Here is a 20,038-nt window from a genome sequence, read left to right on the forward strand (position 1 = left end):
AGCACTATAAGGGCCTGGATTGAGACGACTGCTGTGATGGGATGACGTTGAATGGAGTGTGGTGAAGCTGGCCAACCTGCGTGCTGGGTGCTAATGACGCAGCATCAGCGGAAATATAATTTAACACATTGCAGTTTAGGATCGTTTTTATTCTCTATCGACGTGCGCAACGCTGTGCCATTTCTTGGTAATTACTATTTTGTGAAATTTTGAAGCCAGAAAGTGCGGATGTGTTTAAGTTGACAAGAATATAGTTTGTCACAAGATATTCAAGGATTTTAATTAGAAGGGCAACTGAATGAACAAAAAATTCGAAAATTTATTACCGTTGAAACAATTATGAAAACCTTACATATTTATGAAAATTTACAACACATTTTCAGACTGTGGGTTCGAAACATTTTTCGAGTATAAATATCGTAAATTACTAGTTTAGCTGAACTAAATGGAAAGACTAGACTCGAGTAGTGAGTTGTGACTATTAATAACGTGCAACAACTGCATCTTGCAAGTACAGCGTTAGTGTACTATACTTTGCCAACTGATTACACTACTTCAGTACCCTCCGAAAAAGCGATGACAGTGCAGTTTGCTGTATGACAGTGACAGTATGGTCATAACTGGAAGTCTTTGAACACCAAGAGGAGATACCTGCATAAACCTTCTCCTCTTGAAATTTAGAGTCTCTTCTAAAATATCAAGGGAGTGTAAAATCGTCACATGACGGTTGTTACCATGCTGAAAGTTGTGAGAGAAATGTTACTTAACGTTTTCACTTAGCTGTCAGCTTCGTTCTGTCTACACCATTACTATCTCCTCTTAGAAAAATGTTTTATTTCTCCCATCACTCCACTGCGACAAACACCTGTAATGTACATGGCAGCAAGAACGGTAACTGTCACATTAGCAGGTGGAAGACATGAGAGTATACAATGCCCCCAAATGACTGTCATCCACATGTAACTTATAAACGGTTTCTTGAATATAACTACTTGAAATTTTGGATTTATCTTTGCCTTTCGATATCATATATCTTACATTCTACACGGTAATGCTATGTACGTTTATGAAACAGGAAACGGCGATATTTGATTGTCTTTGGAAAGCTACCACTTTTCCCAAAATGCTAGACCTGTTGAGTCAAGTGGTTTTTCATAGCTAGAGTATACCCCAGTGTTTTGTCTCACTCATTCCACTAATCCAAGCTGTTCACAAATTTGAGCCACGTTATCTACCAAAATATATTTAAACGCTAATCCTAGTAGAACGTAATATCCCAGTCCGTCATTCTGTTAACAAGTTCCTTTCAGTTTAGAAGACGATGAAGCTACTGAATCGTCAAGTAGGGGCAGCCGAAACTACTGCTCTTTCTTCTGCAGTGAAGGATCTGCCAACGACTCCTTTCTCAGTAGCCCAAATTTTCGCAAGACTAGGTGCAGAAGACTAACACCCACGACTACGACTGTCACTACACCGACGAAGACGACGGCCAGAACATCCAGTAGCAGCAGTTGGTACCACTGCAGATCGAGGGCAGCGGAGCGCAGGTGCCTGGCTCCCTTGTGTCGGATGACATACTCTGACCAGTAGACAACAGCTTCCCGAGGACTCATGGGCCTGTCCTTGTACACCTGTGACAGCTTTACAGCCCTTTGCTTATACCTGTGAGACATAAAACAATTTCAGATTGATAATTAAGGTTCTCTGTGTACATGTATGGCAATTGGATGATCTCTACTGTAGTTTAACTGATATTTCTTTTAGAGAAGTCAAACACTATACTACATTGTATTACTAAGATACGCATATATCGAGCACATTCCCAAGTATAAGATTGGTTTGATGAATATATGGCTAACTGCAATTAGTGTGTGATACTAGATAGCGAATGTGCCGCAGAAACTAAACTAACATTGGATGTGCCACAAGTAAACTTAACAAGACTCAGGGAGGTATTGTTTTAGTGCAGTTTTAAGGAAAAGCAGACATTCTAACAAAATTTCCACTTTGTGTCATGTTGACAGCTCTGTAAATGTGAGAATGCTTATTACAAAGATAATGCGACTAAAAGATTGATGGGGAACATCCCGCAGTGTGGAGGGCGGTGAGCATGTAAAATCAGTATTAGGAAGCGAATTAAAGACACTTTGAAAAAAAAAAAATGTGGGAAAATGTAGTGCATCTGCATAGTTTTACACTAGCCACTATTGTGACTAATTATTATAGAGCATTGCTCTGGCTTTTGGAGTCATTATGTGTGCATGACAGGCACAGATTGAATTCTGAGACGGCCTTGTAAGATCGTAAAGAGTCGAAATAGCCCATAAAGCAACAGAAAATCTTGGGGAATTTAAACGGGTAATTCGGGAAGAGGTGTTAGTGGTTCTTGTGAAAGTCTGTTGGGTAGGGAACCTATATCTGAGGAGGACTGTGCTGTCATTCCGCTGCCACTATCATATACCACGTAGGGTTTCATGAAAGACAGTACCCACTAGGGGAAAGAAAAGGCATTTTCACCGCCGCCCCCCCCCCCCCCCCCCCACACACACACACACCCTTAAACGCAACACGCGAATAAAATCGAATAGGAAGTTCACAAGCATGCTACAAAAGACCTTCCGCCATACACAATGGCTTGCGTCGTGTACATTAAAATGTTTGAGAATCATGATAATTTGTCTAGTCATCGAATTATTCTGAGATGCATTTGGGGAGAAAACTTTCGATCAGACGTACTGTTTGAGCTAAATCTTATGTTGGTATTGAGGATTTCATTAATACAAAGACTGCTTACTGAAGATCATTTATGGACACGTATATGAAAGCTAATCATCAGCACCAAACAAATATTTTGAATGGTTACATTGGGAGGGTACATTGCAATATAAGGAATAAAGAAGATTATTAAACCATAATTTTCCCTCTGAGCGTAGTATGTGCTGACGTGAAACTTCGTGACGGGGTAAAACTGGGTGCTGGACCAGGCCTCTAACCTGAGACCTTTACCTTTCACTGTCAAGTGTGGGAATCCATCGTCCAGGCTGTAGCTAAGCCATGACACACCACAACATGCTTTCTTCCAGGAGTGATGGTCCAACAAATAGTGCAGGAGAACTGTGTATTTCAGAAGATAGGATGTGAAGTTTAGAAGATAGGAGATAAGGTGCTGACTGAAAGCCCTGAGGTTGGGTGGTGAGCCATGCTTGGGCAACTCAGTTGGTGGAGAACTTGCCTGCGAAAGATCAAGGTCCCAGGTTAGAGTCCTGGTGTAGCAAAATTTGTAAGGATGTTTCAAGATTAATTAATGTTAGACCAAAAACGAAGGAATTTAAGAAGTTTTAAAGAAAGGTTCAGAGAGCAGACCAAATAACTGGGCCGCATTATCCTATCCAGCATGCAAGGAAGTAATTGTGGGCTGCAGCACTAATATAGTTTACACACAACCCTTTCGTAACGTTAAATTTTTTGAAGCAGGCGAGGTTGTGTTTTCCAAGGAACAAGTACACTTTGCCTGTGCAGTAATCACAATTATCCCCAATGTATATACTGAAACTGAAATAGTAGTTATCGACTGTAACCACCATAGCATGAGGTTTAGAGTAAGTCCAGATATGAGTGTTACAAAAGCTAATGTCATCCGCTAAATTACTGCACGGTGGTACATACATTTAGCTTCAAAAACAAGTTTTTAACATGTGTTTATTAGAGATATGTTTGTCGTTGCTGAAATCGCATCGCAGAAGTTGTTCCACTGTTCAAACTTATCCAGTTGATGTGAGAAACGGTCACCCTGCATGCTATCTACATCTGAAAATGTTCTGATATATTCATGTGTTTTGTACTAGTATTTATAAACCTTTAACTGTAGTTCAAATTTAATATACCAGACTATTTTTGAATGATCTCTTATTTTACTTTTATTTTTGCTCTCCGATTCCAATTTTAACCAGTAAAACAATTGTCTCTGCACAGTAACAATTCCACCACTCCTCGCTCTTTGACAGGGAAATGATGTGGGACGTTAATTACGCATAATCAACACACTAAACTTGAAATGCCAAGCGCAACAATGATTCACTTGTACTAATTGTGATTATGCTGGTTCTGTTAGCAGACAGGAATAAACATCTGACCGCAGCACGAATATTAATTCATTTCTTCTGCTTCGAATATTATCGTAGATAAGAGACAAATATTCAATCTCTACAACAACGAACAATAAAAAACTAAGGATCGCTAACGTTACTGAACAGAGACTTAAACACATTCAGGATGAACAATGTATTAGAAACTATGTTTCAAGAAGGTTTAAATCATAAGAACAATTTTTCAATGTATATTGGGTAATAAATTATTTCTGTGTCAAAATGTAGTTGAGCAGAGAACTAAATATGGTGTTTGGCAGGAGCAAACGTTGTCACAGGAAATCGCAAAGAACAAACAGTTTCACAGTGTGAAGGCATTGCTAATTACGCATATAAAATTTTGCGTTTGTGATTTTCTTTAGATTTCTATTCTTTTTCTTTTGTTCATATGGGCATTTCTAATTGTGATTATGTAACATTCTACTGTGGTTTTTAAATGTAAAGATGTAATTGTGATTATTTCGTTTGACAATGGATAAATATGTTTCTTGCTTTGTACCTGTGGTAAAGTTCTCTTTTGGAATATTATTAATTGTGAAAAATGCAGTTAATAACATTTGTAAAGATTTATGTAATTTACGATAACGATATAACATCTATAGACAGGGGACAGCGATAGTGATATCGATAGTCGAAAGGTGGTTGTGTAGTAGAGGGATTGGTGGATGGTGTGTCTGAATCGTGCGCGGGAAAATAGTACTGTGTTTTATGAAAAGAATACGTAATTGTATGGACGGTGATACCGAACTATCAGATTGTTAATTCTCTTTACCACTGCGGTATGTATTGCCATCGCCAGCGAACTTTAAGAGCAAATAAACCGGACTGTGAAAGTGCCGCTAACAATACTTTGTTGTGGCCGACACGAACAGTGCTTTTATGCGAATGAACTTTGCTGGTATTGGTTTCGGGCAGTGGAACTGTTTTCTATCACATTCTATCAAGCCGTGAAAGTGAAGACGTTAATTAGCTGTGCAATATAAATGTCTTTCAGTGACGTCGAAGTTTGAAATGCGTGAACACAGTGGACATTGTTTACGGTGTGTTTCACACACAAGAACAATTCTATGAACTGTGTATTTGTGGCTAAGACTATATGAATGTGACTAACTGTGCAATTATGGACGATAGCGTCACGGACAGTGCATAAAGTGTAAAAACGAGCAATGTCTACGTAATGTACTTTGGAAAAGAGGACATGTCAACAACGGTCGTATACTGGCGTCTTGTGGTTTGTTAATTACCACGGGGTTAATGATACAGCTGTGCCGGAACTTTATTTGCTTTTCGACGGAGAAGATTAACCAGCGGAATTGCTCTCATCATCGTAACCCGCTGACATCGTGCTGCCCAACGCAACTCTTCGTATGCAACAAAAAGTTAAGAGATTTCGCGGAACGGTATCCCCTGACCTAGAAACTTACTTTCTCTATTAAAAGTGTAAGAATTACAGATTCTATTCAAATAAATTGTTTAGTTGATGTTTGCTTTCTGCTAACGAAAATAAAATTACAATCAGTGAATTAAAAGTTGCCTGGTAGTCATTGTTGAAACACCAGTAAATATGAACTACTTCCTCACATTAGAACTAATTCTCCTTGCATGTCAAAATTATTGTAGTTATTTTAAGTAGTTTTATGTATTGTTATGAGACTAGATATATGACAGTGACTAATAAGAGTATTTTGTCGCGAAATATGGCGTCAGGCGAAAATTACGGCTACCGCCATAATTGCTTGCGTTCTGACCAATAACGTAAAAGCTGCTATTCCCATATTGGTGCATTTCCTGACGTGAGCGGGAATTACAAATGTTAGCTGACGAATCACGTAGGGACTGTTTACCCAGTAATAAAAGTTTTTGATATTGTGTTGCTACGAGTCGTAGTATTAAGAGAGACTGGGTATACTCGAAAGTGGGTAGATGTATGGTGAAACCCCCCAGTGTTAATGCGATTATTAACAGTATTGTGTGTGATTCACGAAATTTTGTCACTTTTTCTAATTCCTTTCAGATATTGTCTTAGATGTCTTTGAAGTTTCAGAGAATATATACACAATTTTTCGGTTCAGGTTAATTTCAGGGTAGTTTTTCGTGAATATTAGAGTTTTCAGTTCATAAAGTGGGATCGTGACCAACTGAGAAGTATAACAAAGAGTGTGGTTTTCCAACTAGAATTTTGGATGACTTCACAGTTCAGATTTTGATAATTATTTTTCCTGTGGGTTGAGGTCATCACAACAGGACATCACGGAAAACTGAATTCTGCCTTAATAGGCGGCCATATAGTAATAACATCCTTTGTTAGTTTATCTCACTGAATTAATCAACCTGTTATTAAGGATTGTTGCCGATATTTGGTTCAAATGGCTCTAAGCACTATGGGACTCAACATCTGAGGTCACTTAAACCTAACTAACCTAAGGACATCACACATCCACGCCCGAGGCAGGATTTGAACCTGCGACTGTAGCAGCAGCATGGTTCCGGACTGAAGCGCCTAGAACCGCTCGGCCACAGCGGCCGGCACCGATATTTGTTATAGGTCTTTTCTACGAGACTTAAAAAAACAAGTATTTATGAATTTACTAACAGTTTAACAACGTAAAACGCATCTTTCGAAGAAGCTGACTAAAAAGCCTTCCAGCCATTATATTACGCTTGAATTGGCGCCTTAAGCTAAATATTAATGTTGTAAGCGTATTCTCGTTCACCTATGTTTCCTCTCTTACTAATAAGCAGAATAACTGCCACACATCCTTAAAAACGCAAAATATTAACTTAACTTACCTAGGGTCGTTAATCACCTCTCTTATGTTCTGCAATAGCGACTGTTTCGATATTTCGTGAAAGCGGAGCAGACGTCCGACGCCCCTTCTCACACACATCATTACGTTAGAAGGCTGGTCCCCGAACAGCGGAATGCCTATCATAGGTACCCCGTTGTAAATGGCTTCTATTGTTCCCATCAGACCTCCGTGAGAAATATACAGTCGCATTTTGGGATGACCTGTGTAAAAAAAAAATAACAGCTTGTATTATGAAGTGTAAAACGTTCGATGCTTTGTCTCACTTCACAAGTTTCCATAAGATTTAATTGTTTTTATGGGAGAGACTATGGACAATAGTATCTTTACTACAAACACCAATCCACAATGTGAATTTACTTAGAAATATCCTTAAAAGCTTGTTTGTATGACTATCCTCATCATTAAAGGAAATGTATGGTTGGAAGCATTGAGATGCCTATAGGTTAGGTAATTCGTGCATCATAGCCAATACAATTCTTTCTATGTGGAATGTTTGCACATTATATTTATGGCAGGCATCAGTTTGGTGACAATTTTTAATGCAAATTTGTATGAAGTAAGATCTCATTCAGCTTTGAGGATGATGCTGCTGCAACACATACCACTGCACATTTGACTTGTCCTTGACATATTTTATTAGTTTTGTTTTTTGAATTATTAAAGTCCCAGTTGTAATTGGACAAGTGTTAACTCCAGTGGAGATTAACTGACAGAACTAGTAGGATGGTGAGGTTATTTCTTGTTGGGGTTTAGTGATCGAGATACGATTTTTTTTTGTCAGTGCTTCAGATGCATGCAGACCCAACACGTACGACGGCATTACGTAAGAGCTTGAAACCCGGAATGGTACAGTCACGAGTTCATCGGTGTTCACTGTAGCCCACAGTCTGTAAACCCAACATCATTAGAGAAGAATGTGATGCAGTCATTGCGGGTGGGCGTTGACGCCATCAGAATGAGACACTAGTACGCCAACAGCAACCAAGACAAACGAAAACAAATATCTGATTTTCTTTGTTTTTAATCCAGCCTAATCAGTTTTTCTCCTGGAACAGCAGCCTTGTCTCAGTTTCCAAATTCTTCATCCCAGGTGCAGACTTGGTTGGTTAGTTGGTTTAAAAGAGGGGGGAAGGAACCAAACTGCTAGGTCGTTGCTCCTTTGTTCTGAATAAAACAATCCCACAAGGGTGAGAATAAAATAAGCAAGACTGGCAACACAAAATGGAGAGACAGGAAAACCACAAGAACGGAAGGGCAACAAACAAATGGAAAATATGGGAGAAGAAAACCACAGAAAATACAATACAATTACCATGGCTGGCTGACCATGAGAATAAAAAGGAGAAACCAGCCACTAGGGTGGAGGACACAGTGGGACAAAGGACATTTGCTAAAATTTAGATCAAATGATAAAACCCACCCTCACGAATAAAACGTAAAACTAAATCAGCTTATGAGGCGTTGTCAGATAAAATTAGCGGCTACAAGTCTGGTAATCAAAGATTTCGTCACAGGGCAGTCAAAGTGGGACAGTGCACCAGAATATGGGCCACTGTCAACCAGGCACCGCATCGGCACTGAGACAGGTCTTCGAGGCGCAGGAGGTAACCGTGTGTCATCCAAGCGTGGTCAATGTGGAGCAGGCAGAGAACCACAGAGTCCCTGTGAGAGGTCCGCATGGAGGACTGCCACACATTTGTAGTCTCCTTTAATTACACGCAGTTTGTTGTGCTTACTGAGGCTATGCCATCCCGTATCCCAAAGCCGAAAAACCTGCTGACGTAGAAACAAATGCAGGTCAGTTATTGGAATGGTATAGATGGACTCCTGGATGATCGCTACCAATGGATGACGACGGTAGCACTGGTCGATAGCTTGTAGGCTGCTCAAGGAGTCGGTACACAGAAGAAACGGCTCCCCAGGCGATGAACGGATGTGCTCAAGAGCACGAGATATAGCCACCAACGCTGGAGTGAAAACACTGCAGCCATCAGGCAAGGAATGCTGTTCAGTATGTCCTCCACGGACTCACGCAAAGCTGATGTGACCATCAGCCATCGAGCCGTCAGTGTAAATCACGTCATGGCATCGGTACATTTCAAGAACCGAGATGAAATGACAGCAGGGAGCCGCAGGGTAAACTGAGTCCTTTGGGCCATGCGAGTGGACCTCGAGTATAGGTGGTAAAGGCAAGGACTCCAGTTCAGATAGAAGTTATCGGACGCGAACTGCAATTGTAAGCCCTGACCTAGGCCGCCGACGCAGGAGATGAACTGCCGTGGGTGGGAAAATAAGATGGTAATCTGGATGCGCAGGAGAACTACGAACGTGTGCAAGCAGTTGTGCATGCCTGACCTGCAATGGAGGAACTCCAGCCTCCGCATGAATTCTTGTCACTGCACTCATCCTAAAAGTAGTAATCGCAATGCTGAGGGCGCCGCCGAGCCACAAACCAGACTCCCATGGTCAAGCCAGGATTGAACAAGGGCTCTGTATAGCTGCAACAGTGCAGTGCTATTTTCACCCCCGTTGGTGTTTCTCAGGCAGCAGAGGACACTGAGGTGCCGCCAGCACTTCCGCTTAAGCTGATGAAGGTGAGGAACCCAAGTCAATCGAGAGTCAAAAACCAGTCCTAAAAATGGATACGTCTACACTACAGTGAGGGGATCATCAGTAAGGTAAAGTTCCGGTTCTGGATGTGCGGGACGACACCGACAGAAGGGCATAATACACGACTTTGTGGCCGAAAACTGAAATCCATGGCCTAGAGCCCATGACTGCGCCTTGTGGATGGCCCCCTGTAGGCGCCCCTCAGCAACACCAGTACTGGTGGAGCAGTACGAAATGCAGAAGTCGTCTGCATACAGAGGGCGAGATGGACGGCCCTACAGCTGCTGCTAGACCGTTAATGGCCACTAAAAATAGAGATACACTCAATACAGAGCCCTGCGGGACCCAATTCTCCCGAATATTGGGGGAATTACGGGAGGCACCAATGTGGACACGGAAAGTACGAAGCGACAGCAAATTTTGGATAAAAATAGGGAGTGGGCCTTTGAGACCCCACTCGTATAATGTGGCAAGAATATAATTTCACCAGGTGGTGTCATATGCTTTTCGTAAATCAAAAAAGACGGCAACCAACTAATGGCGTCTGGAAAAGGCTGTTCGGATGGCAGACTTGAGGGACACAAGATTATCAGTGGTAGAGCGACCCTGGTGGAAGCCACCCTGACATGGAGCGAGTGGGCCATGTGACTCTAGGACCCAACCCAACTGCCGACACACCATACGTTCCAGCAGCTTACCAGAAACGTTGGTGAGGCTGATGGGCTGATAGCTATCCACATGAAGCCGGTTTTTGCCAAGTTTGAGCACTGGTATGATGGTGCTCTGCCGCCATTGCAATGGAAAGGCGCCATCGCACCAAATCCGGTTGAAGATTACGAGGCAATGTTGCTTGTAATCAGATGAGAGATGTTTAATCATCTGACTGTGGATCCGATCTGAGCCAGGAGTTGTGTCAGGACAATGTGCAAGGGCAATGAGGAGCTCCCACTCTGTAAATGGGAAGTTATAAGGTTCACTGTGGCGTGCAGTGAACGAGAGGACTTCTCTTCCATCCGCCATTTGAGAGTGCGAAAGGCTGGGGGTAATTCTCTGACGCAGAGGCGCGAGCATAGTGCTCAGCAAAGTGCTTGGCAATCGCGTTTGCATCAGTAGATAACACGCCATTTATGTTAACGCCAGGAACACCAGTTGGGGGTCTGTTAACAAAAAAACTCGTTTGATCTTTGCCCAGACTTAGGAAGGTGACGTATGGCACCCAGTGGTCGATATGTACCTCTCCCAACACTCCTGTTTCCGCCGTTTGATAAGCTGGCGAGCGCGGGCACGGAACTGTTTAAAGGCTATGAGGTGCTCCAGGGAAGGGTTCCACTTATGCCGCTATACAGCTCGCTGACGCTCCTTAATTGCAGTAGCGACTTCTGGCGACCACTAAGGGACTGTCTTTCTCCGGGGGCAACCTAAAGAACGAGGGATCGCGTTTTCCTTCTCAACCACCACATCGATGCTACCGTGTGGGGGAGATTCAACGGAGACAGATGAATGTTTCTGAGTCTGCCTTTTTTAAAGCCCATCTGGGCAGGTGTCCGTGGACATGACGCGGGGGGAGTGGCAGGAAGATGAGGAAGTGGTCACTACCATACAGGTAGTCATGTGCTCTCCAGTGGATAGATGGGAGAACGCCGGGACTGCAATCCGAGAGATCAATGTCTGAATATGTGTCATGTGCCACACTGAAATGTGTGGCGGCCCCAGTATTTAAGAGACAGTAAGAACTTTGCCACCCCACAAGGTGTTATGGTCGTTAAAATCTCCCAAAAGTAGGAAAAGTTCAGAGAGTTGGTCAATCAGTGCAGCCAATGCGTTTAGGGGTACTGCACAATGTGGAGGAAGATATACATTGCAGACAGTTATTTCCTGTGTCTTCCTTATCCTGACAGCCACAGCTTTAAGAGGGGTTTGAAGGAGCACAGGTTCACTGCATATTGAGTTCAGGACATAGACACAAACTCAACGTGACACTATTATAGTTACTTGAGTTCTTGTAATATCCCCTATAGCCATGGAGGGCAGGGGTCTGCATTGCCGGGAATCAGGTTTCTTGGAGGGCAATGCAGATAGCAGATGTAAAGCTTAACAGTTGATGCTCATGGGGAGAGCCCCTGATTGGAGTGGGCGGCATCAGGGCAGATGACCTGCAATGAAGCGGACTAAGTCGTCTCTTGCTGGTGACGGTACGACACCAGCAGTCTCTAAGAAGGGCAAGATAGAATACAATGGCGACAGCAATGACCCTAAATCTTTTCCCTCCCTTGCTAAACCATGGGAGGAACGTGCCAACTGGCATGATGGCTGTTGCTGGGAGTCCTGATGCTCCAGGAAGACAGGCATCTACTCCTTGGCATACGTGGGAAGTTTACAGCTCAAGCATCAGCAGTGCAATCCCTATGTTGTCGGGGGGCTACCACCAAATGGATACATGACGGCCCCACCACAACGGACTGGCTACTGTGCTGGATATTGGGTGCAGAGAAATTTAATATTGTCATGGGAGCGAAAGAGGACAGGAGACAACAGAAAGTGACCCAGAAAGTGACCTCACCGAAATAGTTAAATCTCAGGTGCTGATGCAAAGCCATGACAAGAGATGCAGGAGCTCGAATCTAAGGGCACTCACTCATGCACCACATAAGGCGTCCTTCCCCATATGGCCCACACTTCTGTAGAATTTTGGAAGTGGCAGGTCAAACTATAGAATGGAACCTGAACTCCTAATGCCTAAAAGTGTGAGACTCTTAAGCCACCTCTTACGATAGGTAGGAATACCTCAGGCCTATTCTAACCCTCAGACCCGCAGGGGGAAGGTGCAGACATGGATATCTCTACACCTGAAGACTGTAATAAATCACTGTTTACATGCGACACACACAATACAAAGACTAAGGTCATACCACCAGCGGAAAGGCATTGCTTCCCCTCAACTGTTGCAAGGTGACTTCTAAAACGACACATTGCCTATGTGTTGACTTACCAGTCTAGTATTCCTCAGCACGTGAAACAGCTGTGGGCCCGTCTCATTCAACAAGCGGTATGGGTGACGGGCAAAAATCAGCACTGGGGAAGGCTAACATTCATACATCAGTTTAGGTATTGGCAACACTCTGAATTACTCTCACAGTAAGGGCATAACACGGAATCGCTATGTAGGGCCGAGAGAAATATCGGCACGTCTAAGAAAACTAGGGTAATGAAGCGTTTGATGAAATCAGAAGCTGAGGTAATTAGATTGTGAAATAAAACGAAGTTAATGTTTTGACTTTCAGGCAGCAACATTACCGACTTTGTCTAAAGTAGAGAGGATAAAATGCAAACTTGCAATGGCAAGGAAAGATATTCTGAAATAGCAGTTAATTAACGCATAATGGACTCGAGTATAAATTATGGATGTACTACACTCCTGGAAATGGAAAAAAGAACACAGTGACACCGGTGTGTCAGACCCACCATACTTGCTCCGGACACTGCGAGAGGGCTGTACAAGCAATGATCACACGCACGGCACAGCGGACACACCAGGAACCGCGGTGTTGGCCGTCGAATGGCGCTAGCTGCGCAGCATTTGTGCACCGCCGCCGTCAGTGTCAGCCAGTTTGCCGTGGCATACGGAGCTCCATCGCAGTCTTTAACACTGGTAGCATGCCGCGACAGCGTGGACGTGAACCGTATGTGCAGTTGACGGACTTTGAGCGAGGGCGTATAGTGGGCATGCGGGAGGCCGGGTGGACGTACCGCCGAATTGCTCAACACGTGGGGCGTGAGGTCTCCGCAGTACATCGATGTTGTCGCCAGTGGTCGGCGGAAGGTGCACGTGCCCGTCGACCTGGGACCGGACCGCAGCGACGCACGGATGCACGCCAAGACCGTAGGATACTACGCAGTGCCGTAGGGGACCGCACCGCCACTTCCCAGCAAATTAGGGACACTGTTGCTCCTGGGGTATCGGCGAGGACCATTCGCAACCGTCTCCATGAAGCTGGGCTACGGTCCCGCACACCTTTAGGCCGTCTTCCGCTCACGCCCCAACATCGTGCAGCCCGCCTCCAGTGGTGTCGCGACAGGCGTGAATGGAGGGACGAATGGAGACGTGTCGTCTTCAGCGATGAGAGTCGCTTCTGCCTTGGTGCCAATGATGGTCGTATGCGTGTTTGGCGCCGTGCAGGTGAGCGCCACAATCAGGACTGCATACGACCGAGGCACACAGGGCCAACACCCGGCATCATGGTGTGGGGAGCGATCTCCTACACTGGCCGTACACCACTGGTGATTGTCGAGGGGACACTGAATAGTGCACACTACATCCAAACCGTCATCGAACCCATCGTTCTACCATTCCTAGACCGGCAAGGGAACTTGCTGTTCCAACAGGACAATGCACGTCCGCATGTATCCCGTGCCACCCAACGTGCTCTAGAAGGTGTAAGTCAACTACCCTGGCCAGCAAGATCTCCGGATCTGTCCCCCATTGAGCATGTTTGGGACTGGATGAAGCGTCGTCTCACGCGGCCTGCACGTCCAGCACGAACGCTGGTCCAACTGAGGCGCCAGGTGGAAATGGCATGGCAAGCCGTTCCACAGGACTACATCCAGCATCTCTACGATCGTCTCCATGGGAGAATAGCAGCCTGCATTGCTGCGAAAGGTGGATATACACTGTACTAGTGCCGACATTGTGCATGCTCTGTTGCCTGTGTCTATGTGCCTGTGGTTCTGTCAGTGTGATCATGTGATGTATCTGACCCCAGGAATGTGTCAATAAAGTTTCCCCTTCCTGGGACAATGAATTCACGGTGTTCTTATTTCAATTTCCAGGAGTGTATAATACTTTATTTCATCAACGGTTTTCGGCTTTCAAGACCCTAATTAGACGATTATCTTTCTCAATGACACGCACCTCCCCTGTCTGGAGCACATTTACTAGTAGTCCAGTCATTACAACTGTGTCCCTCTAGCAAAGCAAAACATCATGAAAGTAAAGGTGAGACCTATTCAATAGCGACAGATTAACTAGTATATTCTAGTCAGTCACAGAAAGTGGTCTATTCGGAGGTTGAGGTAGACAAACTGTTAAATTCAGACAGCATCAGAACGAAGTTGACACTATACAGGTTAGAAACGCAAGTCCTGAATCTTTTTAAGTTAAACATCTTGTCCCCAGTATTTTGTCAGTCTATTTCAAGCTTCGATTGAAATAACACCGTGTCCAGTAGTGCTGCGTTGGTTTTATGCGTTGATGCATTGTACTATAAGAATAATGGGGCAGTTTCTGATTAGTGGCGGGATCTACCAGCAAACCCTACCTAGCAGAATGAAACTATTATCAGCCAGGTCAGCTTCAGGTTAAGGAGAAGCCTTTGTGCTACATGCATCTTTGCTTGCCTATTCAGCATGAACCTTTAACAGTGGTGAAAAACTCTGGAGACTATATATTGTCCATTTTATATACTGAAGGTTGTAAGTAGTTTCAAAAGTATTATTTTCGAGTTCACGAATCTGCAAAACGAAGCCTTATTTACTTAGTATGTCATATTGAGGCAGCCACTTGCGCCCCATCACGTTGGGTGGTTTTCCCGGCAATTCATCATCCTCCCACTTCCACAGCACACGTTGAGGTAGTTCTGCGAAGGATTCCACTATGGCCTTCCGTTTCTCTTCACTCAAATCCTTGGCAGTGACTGTCGAACCAAATGTGAAGAAAATTACTCCATGATCTGCTCCGTCCATGAACTCCTGGATGTCCTGCGAATAAACATTTCCATGAGAAACAATGTTCTGGCGAAAGCTACTGTATATATATATATATATATATATATATATATATATATGGTTCGTTATTGCCTCATTGCTACTTCTAGACAAATATTTTACTAGAAATACCATTTTGCTGAAGATTGTGAACCATATAAAGCAGCCTCAACCACCATCCCTCACTGATTAATAATAATAATAATAATAATAATAATAATAATAATAATAATAATAGTTATTATTATTATTGTTATTATTAATATTATTATACAACCCGTGGAGGCCTGAGAAAAGGATAGGGCTCCGGTATGTTCTGCCAGTCGTAAAAGGCGACGAAAAGAACAAACCACTAATAGGGCTAACCCCCCTTTTAGTGTGATTAGTTGGTTCAGGACAGAACTAATGAAGCCTCGGACAAGTGCTGTCATGGTCGGGGACGACGCTTGAACCCTATGCCCGTCCACAATGATAATGACACTGCTAGCCACATGGAAAATGATTTAAATTCAAATAGAGGTGTTCTGCAGGATATGCTTCCTGCAGCCACTCTAGAAGGAAAGCAAAGACAGAGGATGAGATGGTCAGATGAAGTTAACTGACACCTCATGCTCTGTTATTACCAAGCAACAAACCTAGGAACCAACACAACTGGATACAGATCACAAGTATACACAACATTTATTACCAGATACCCAGAATTAAAATTTTTAACAGAACAACGACTAGCTGATTAGATCCATCTAATAATAAAAAATAAAACGATACCCCAGACACAATTAGAAAACATCAAACAAGTACAACAAATACTGGAACAAAATAATGTGCAATCAGAAGAAGAAGAAAATACAGTAATGGACTGATACATCCCAAAACAAACAAACAACAAACAATTAAACAGTCTGAGGAAAACCAAATCTTAAGACAGCCACCAGAACAAGCATAAATAGTACACGAAGTGACACATGTTAGATATAGAAGAAAAATTTCAGCTGACAGATATAGAATACAAAGACACAAATACAGACATTAGACCATTCTTGCATAGACCACCAAATAACCCACAAGTCGAAACAACAATAACTATCAACACAATCATACACAACAAAATAAATGAAAATACAACCGTGGAAGAGTTACAACTACTGGTTTATATAGGAGCACTCACTACACTAAATATACACACTAGGCAGAGATCAGAACCAACCAACACACAGAAGAAACCCACAAAACCAGCATGGTAACACAGGCTACAGATCAGAATAGAAAAACTGAGAAAAGACATTGGACAACTAACACAATTTATAAGAAATGAAATATCAGACAAAGAACGAAAAAGGTTAGGTAAAATCTCACATCAAGATGCGATAGAGCAACTAGATGAAAAGAAGCAGAAATTACAAGCATTGGCCAAACGACTTAGAAGATACAAAAAAGTGAAATTAGAAGGAAACAAAACCAAACATTCAACACAAACCAAAAGAAATTTTACCAAACAATAGATAACACACACATTAAAATAGACAATCCACCAAACGTAACAGACATGGAACACTTCCGGAGCAACATATGGTCAAATCCGGTACAACATAACAGGCATGCACGGTGGATACAAGCAGAAACAGATACAAGATGATACCACAAATGGCTGAAGTGATAATTTTGCAATGTGAAGTCACCCAAGTAATTAATTCTACCTACAATTGGAAAGCCCCTGGAAAAGATAAAATAGCAAATTTCTGGCTAAAGAAGTTCACCTCAACACATTCACATCTAACTAAATTATTTACCAGTTACATTGCAGACCCATACACATTCCCTGATACACTTACACAAGGAATAACTGATCTGAAACCTAAAGATCAAGCAGACACAGCAAACATGCCTACCAACAATATAAAAAATATTAACTTCAATCATTACACATACAACACAGAACAAAATTATAAATGAAGAACAAAAAGGCTGTTGCAAAGGAGCACGAGGATGTAAAGAGCAACTGATAATAGAAGCAGAGGGGACATACCAAGGTAACACTAAAAGGTCGTTACACTACACATACATTGATTACCAAAAAGCTTTTGATAGCGTACCCCACTCACAGTTACTACAAATATTGGAAATATACTAAGTATACCCTAAATTGATATAGTTTCTAAACATAGTAATGAAAAATTGGAAAACCACGCTTAACATCCAAACAAATTCAAATAATATCACATCACAGCCAATACAGATTAAGCGTGGAATATACCAAGGAGACTCATTAAGTCCTTTCTGGTTCTGCCTTGCTCTGAACCCACTATCCAACATGCTAAATAATACAAATTATGGATAATATTACTGGAACATGCCAACACAAAATCACACATTTGCTATACATGGATTAGCTAAAACTACTGGCAGCAACAAATCAACAACTCAACCAATTACTAAAGATAACAGAAGTATTCAGCAATGATATAAATATGGCTTTTGGAACAGACAAATGTAAGAAAAATAGCATAGTCAAGGGAAAACACACTAAACAAGAAGATTACATATTGGATAATCACAGCGACTGCATAGAAGCGATGGAAAAAACCGATGTCTATAAATATCTAGGATACAGACAAAAAATACGAATAGATAATAGAAATATTAAAGAAGAACTAAAAGAAAATATAGACAAAGACTAACAAAAATACTGAAAACAGAATTGACAGCAAGAAACAAGACAAAAGCTATAAATACTTATGCCATACCAATATTGACCTACTCATTTGGAGTAGTGAAATGGAGTGACACAGACCTAGAAGCAGTCAATACACTTACACGATCACAATGCCACAAATATAGAATACATCACATACATTCAGCAACAGAAAGATTCACATTAAGCAGAAAGGAATGAGGAAGGGGATTTATCGACAAAAAACCTACATTATGGACAGGTAGACAATTTAAGAAAATTCTTTATAGAACGAGCAGAAACTAGCAAAATACACAAAGCAGTCACTCATATAAATACATCGGCTACACCATTGTAATTTCATAACCACTTCAACAACCCTTTAGATCACATAACATCAACAGATGCGAAGAAAGTAAATTGGAAAAGGAAACACTACATGGCAAGCACCCATATCATCTAACACAGCCATACATCGATCAAGACACATCCAACACATGGCTAAGAAAAGGCAATATATACAGTAAGACGGAAGGATTCATGATTACAATACAGGATCAAACAATTAACACCAGATATTACAGCAAGCATATTATTAAAGATCCCAATAGCACAATAGATAAATGCAGACTTTGCAAACAACAAATAGAAACAGTAGATCACATCACATCACAAGCGGATGTACAATACTAGCAAATACAGAATACCCCAGAAGACATGACAATGTAGCAAAAATAATACAACAACAACTTGCCATACAACATAAACTAATAAAACAATACGTTCCCACATACATGTATGCACCACAAAACGTACTGGAGAACGATGAATACAAATTATACTGGAACAGAACCAGTGTAACAGATAAAACACCACCACATAACAAACCTGACATACTCACCAATAAAAAGAAGAAATTAGCACAACAAATCGAAATATCCATACCCAATACAACAAATATACAGAAGAAAACCGGAGAAAAAATTGAAAAATACATCCAACTGGCTGAGGAAGTCAAGGACATGTGGCATCAGGATAAAGTTGACATCATACCAATTATACTAGTAACTACAGGCGTCATACCACACAATATCCACCAGTACATCAATGCAATACAGCTACATCCAAACGCATATATACAACTACAGAAATCTGTAATTATTGATACATGTTCAATTACCCGAAAGTTCCTAAATACAATGTAACATATACTGTACAGTTAAAAGGAAGACACGCTTGATCATGGTCCGCGTCACTTTCCATTTTTAACCAGACATAACGTCTGAGAAAGGAAAGAAATAATAATACAAACTATGCGGGTGGACACCTCACTTTATGGAGTAACTGATCAGGGAGGTGGTACAGTACGCATTGAGCTAATAATTCGGATGATGCGATACATAAAGGTGTCTGCGTGAAGCATTACTGCAATGTGGAAATGCACATCCTCATGTGGCGATGAAATCATGTACGTTGCATTAAAAGTCCTTCATCCTCATATCTCTCATCCACTTAATACCCACTGGGATTTCTTTGCCATTCGAGGAGTGAAAACTGTCCTTGATTTAACTTTTATGTCTTCATATGACAAACCACGGCTGCTATGAAATGTTCCTCAATAATCCTGTTATAGAGAGACGTCGCATCAAGTTTTCCTTAGTCGTTCGTTAGGATATTCATAAGCAAGTTTCAAGGTTTTTGAAAGCTGTGTTTCGGAAGACGTTAGTGCAGCAGAAATCTTCAAAACTAATTTTGGACTCTGTTAAGGGGGCACACGTACTGTCTTACCGAATTTTATGCTGACGGAAAATCTTACCGCTTTGAAGTTCAGATTACAACATGCCATACATATTAATCATCAATGCGAGTGTCACTACATAAGTTTTGTAAAAGTGAAAAATGTTAAATTCTTATGAAGTGTCCACTATACATTTTTCATTCTCGTAAACGAATTTTGCCAACTCTACAAGAAACGCTTTTACTCTTCAGGTGCGGGGAGACTATTCAGGTTTTACCACTGCAGAAAAAATAAAATCTGCCAG

General features: G+C 41.9%; 1 protein-coding gene across 1 annotated transcript in view; it reads right to left on the reverse strand.

Moving 5' to 3' along the window:
- Positions 1-392: 392 nt before the first annotated feature.
- LOC126481583 (UDP-glycosyltransferase UGT5-like) overlaps positions 393-20,038 on the reverse strand; it is a 38,569-nt gene continuing 18,923 nt past the window's right edge. Inside the window, exons 3-5 of the mRNA XM_050105442.1 lie at positions 15,097-15,319; positions 6,936-7,155; positions 393-1,662 (exon numbers count right to left, since the gene is read on the reverse strand). Of these exons, the coding sequence (XP_049961399.1) occupies positions 1,359-1,662; positions 6,936-7,155; positions 15,097-15,319 (747 nt within the window). The 3' untranslated portion in view covers positions 393-1,358. The remainder of the gene's footprint in view (positions 1,663-6,935; positions 7,156-15,096; positions 15,320-20,038) is intronic.

The sequence above is a fragment of the Schistocerca serialis genome, chromosome 5 (genome assembly GCF_023864345.2).
Source record: "Schistocerca serialis cubense isolate TAMUIC-IGC-003099 chromosome 5, iqSchSeri2.2, whole genome shotgun sequence".
NCBI classification, from domain to species: domain Eukaryota; kingdom Metazoa; phylum Arthropoda; class Insecta; order Orthoptera; family Acrididae; genus Schistocerca; species Schistocerca serialis.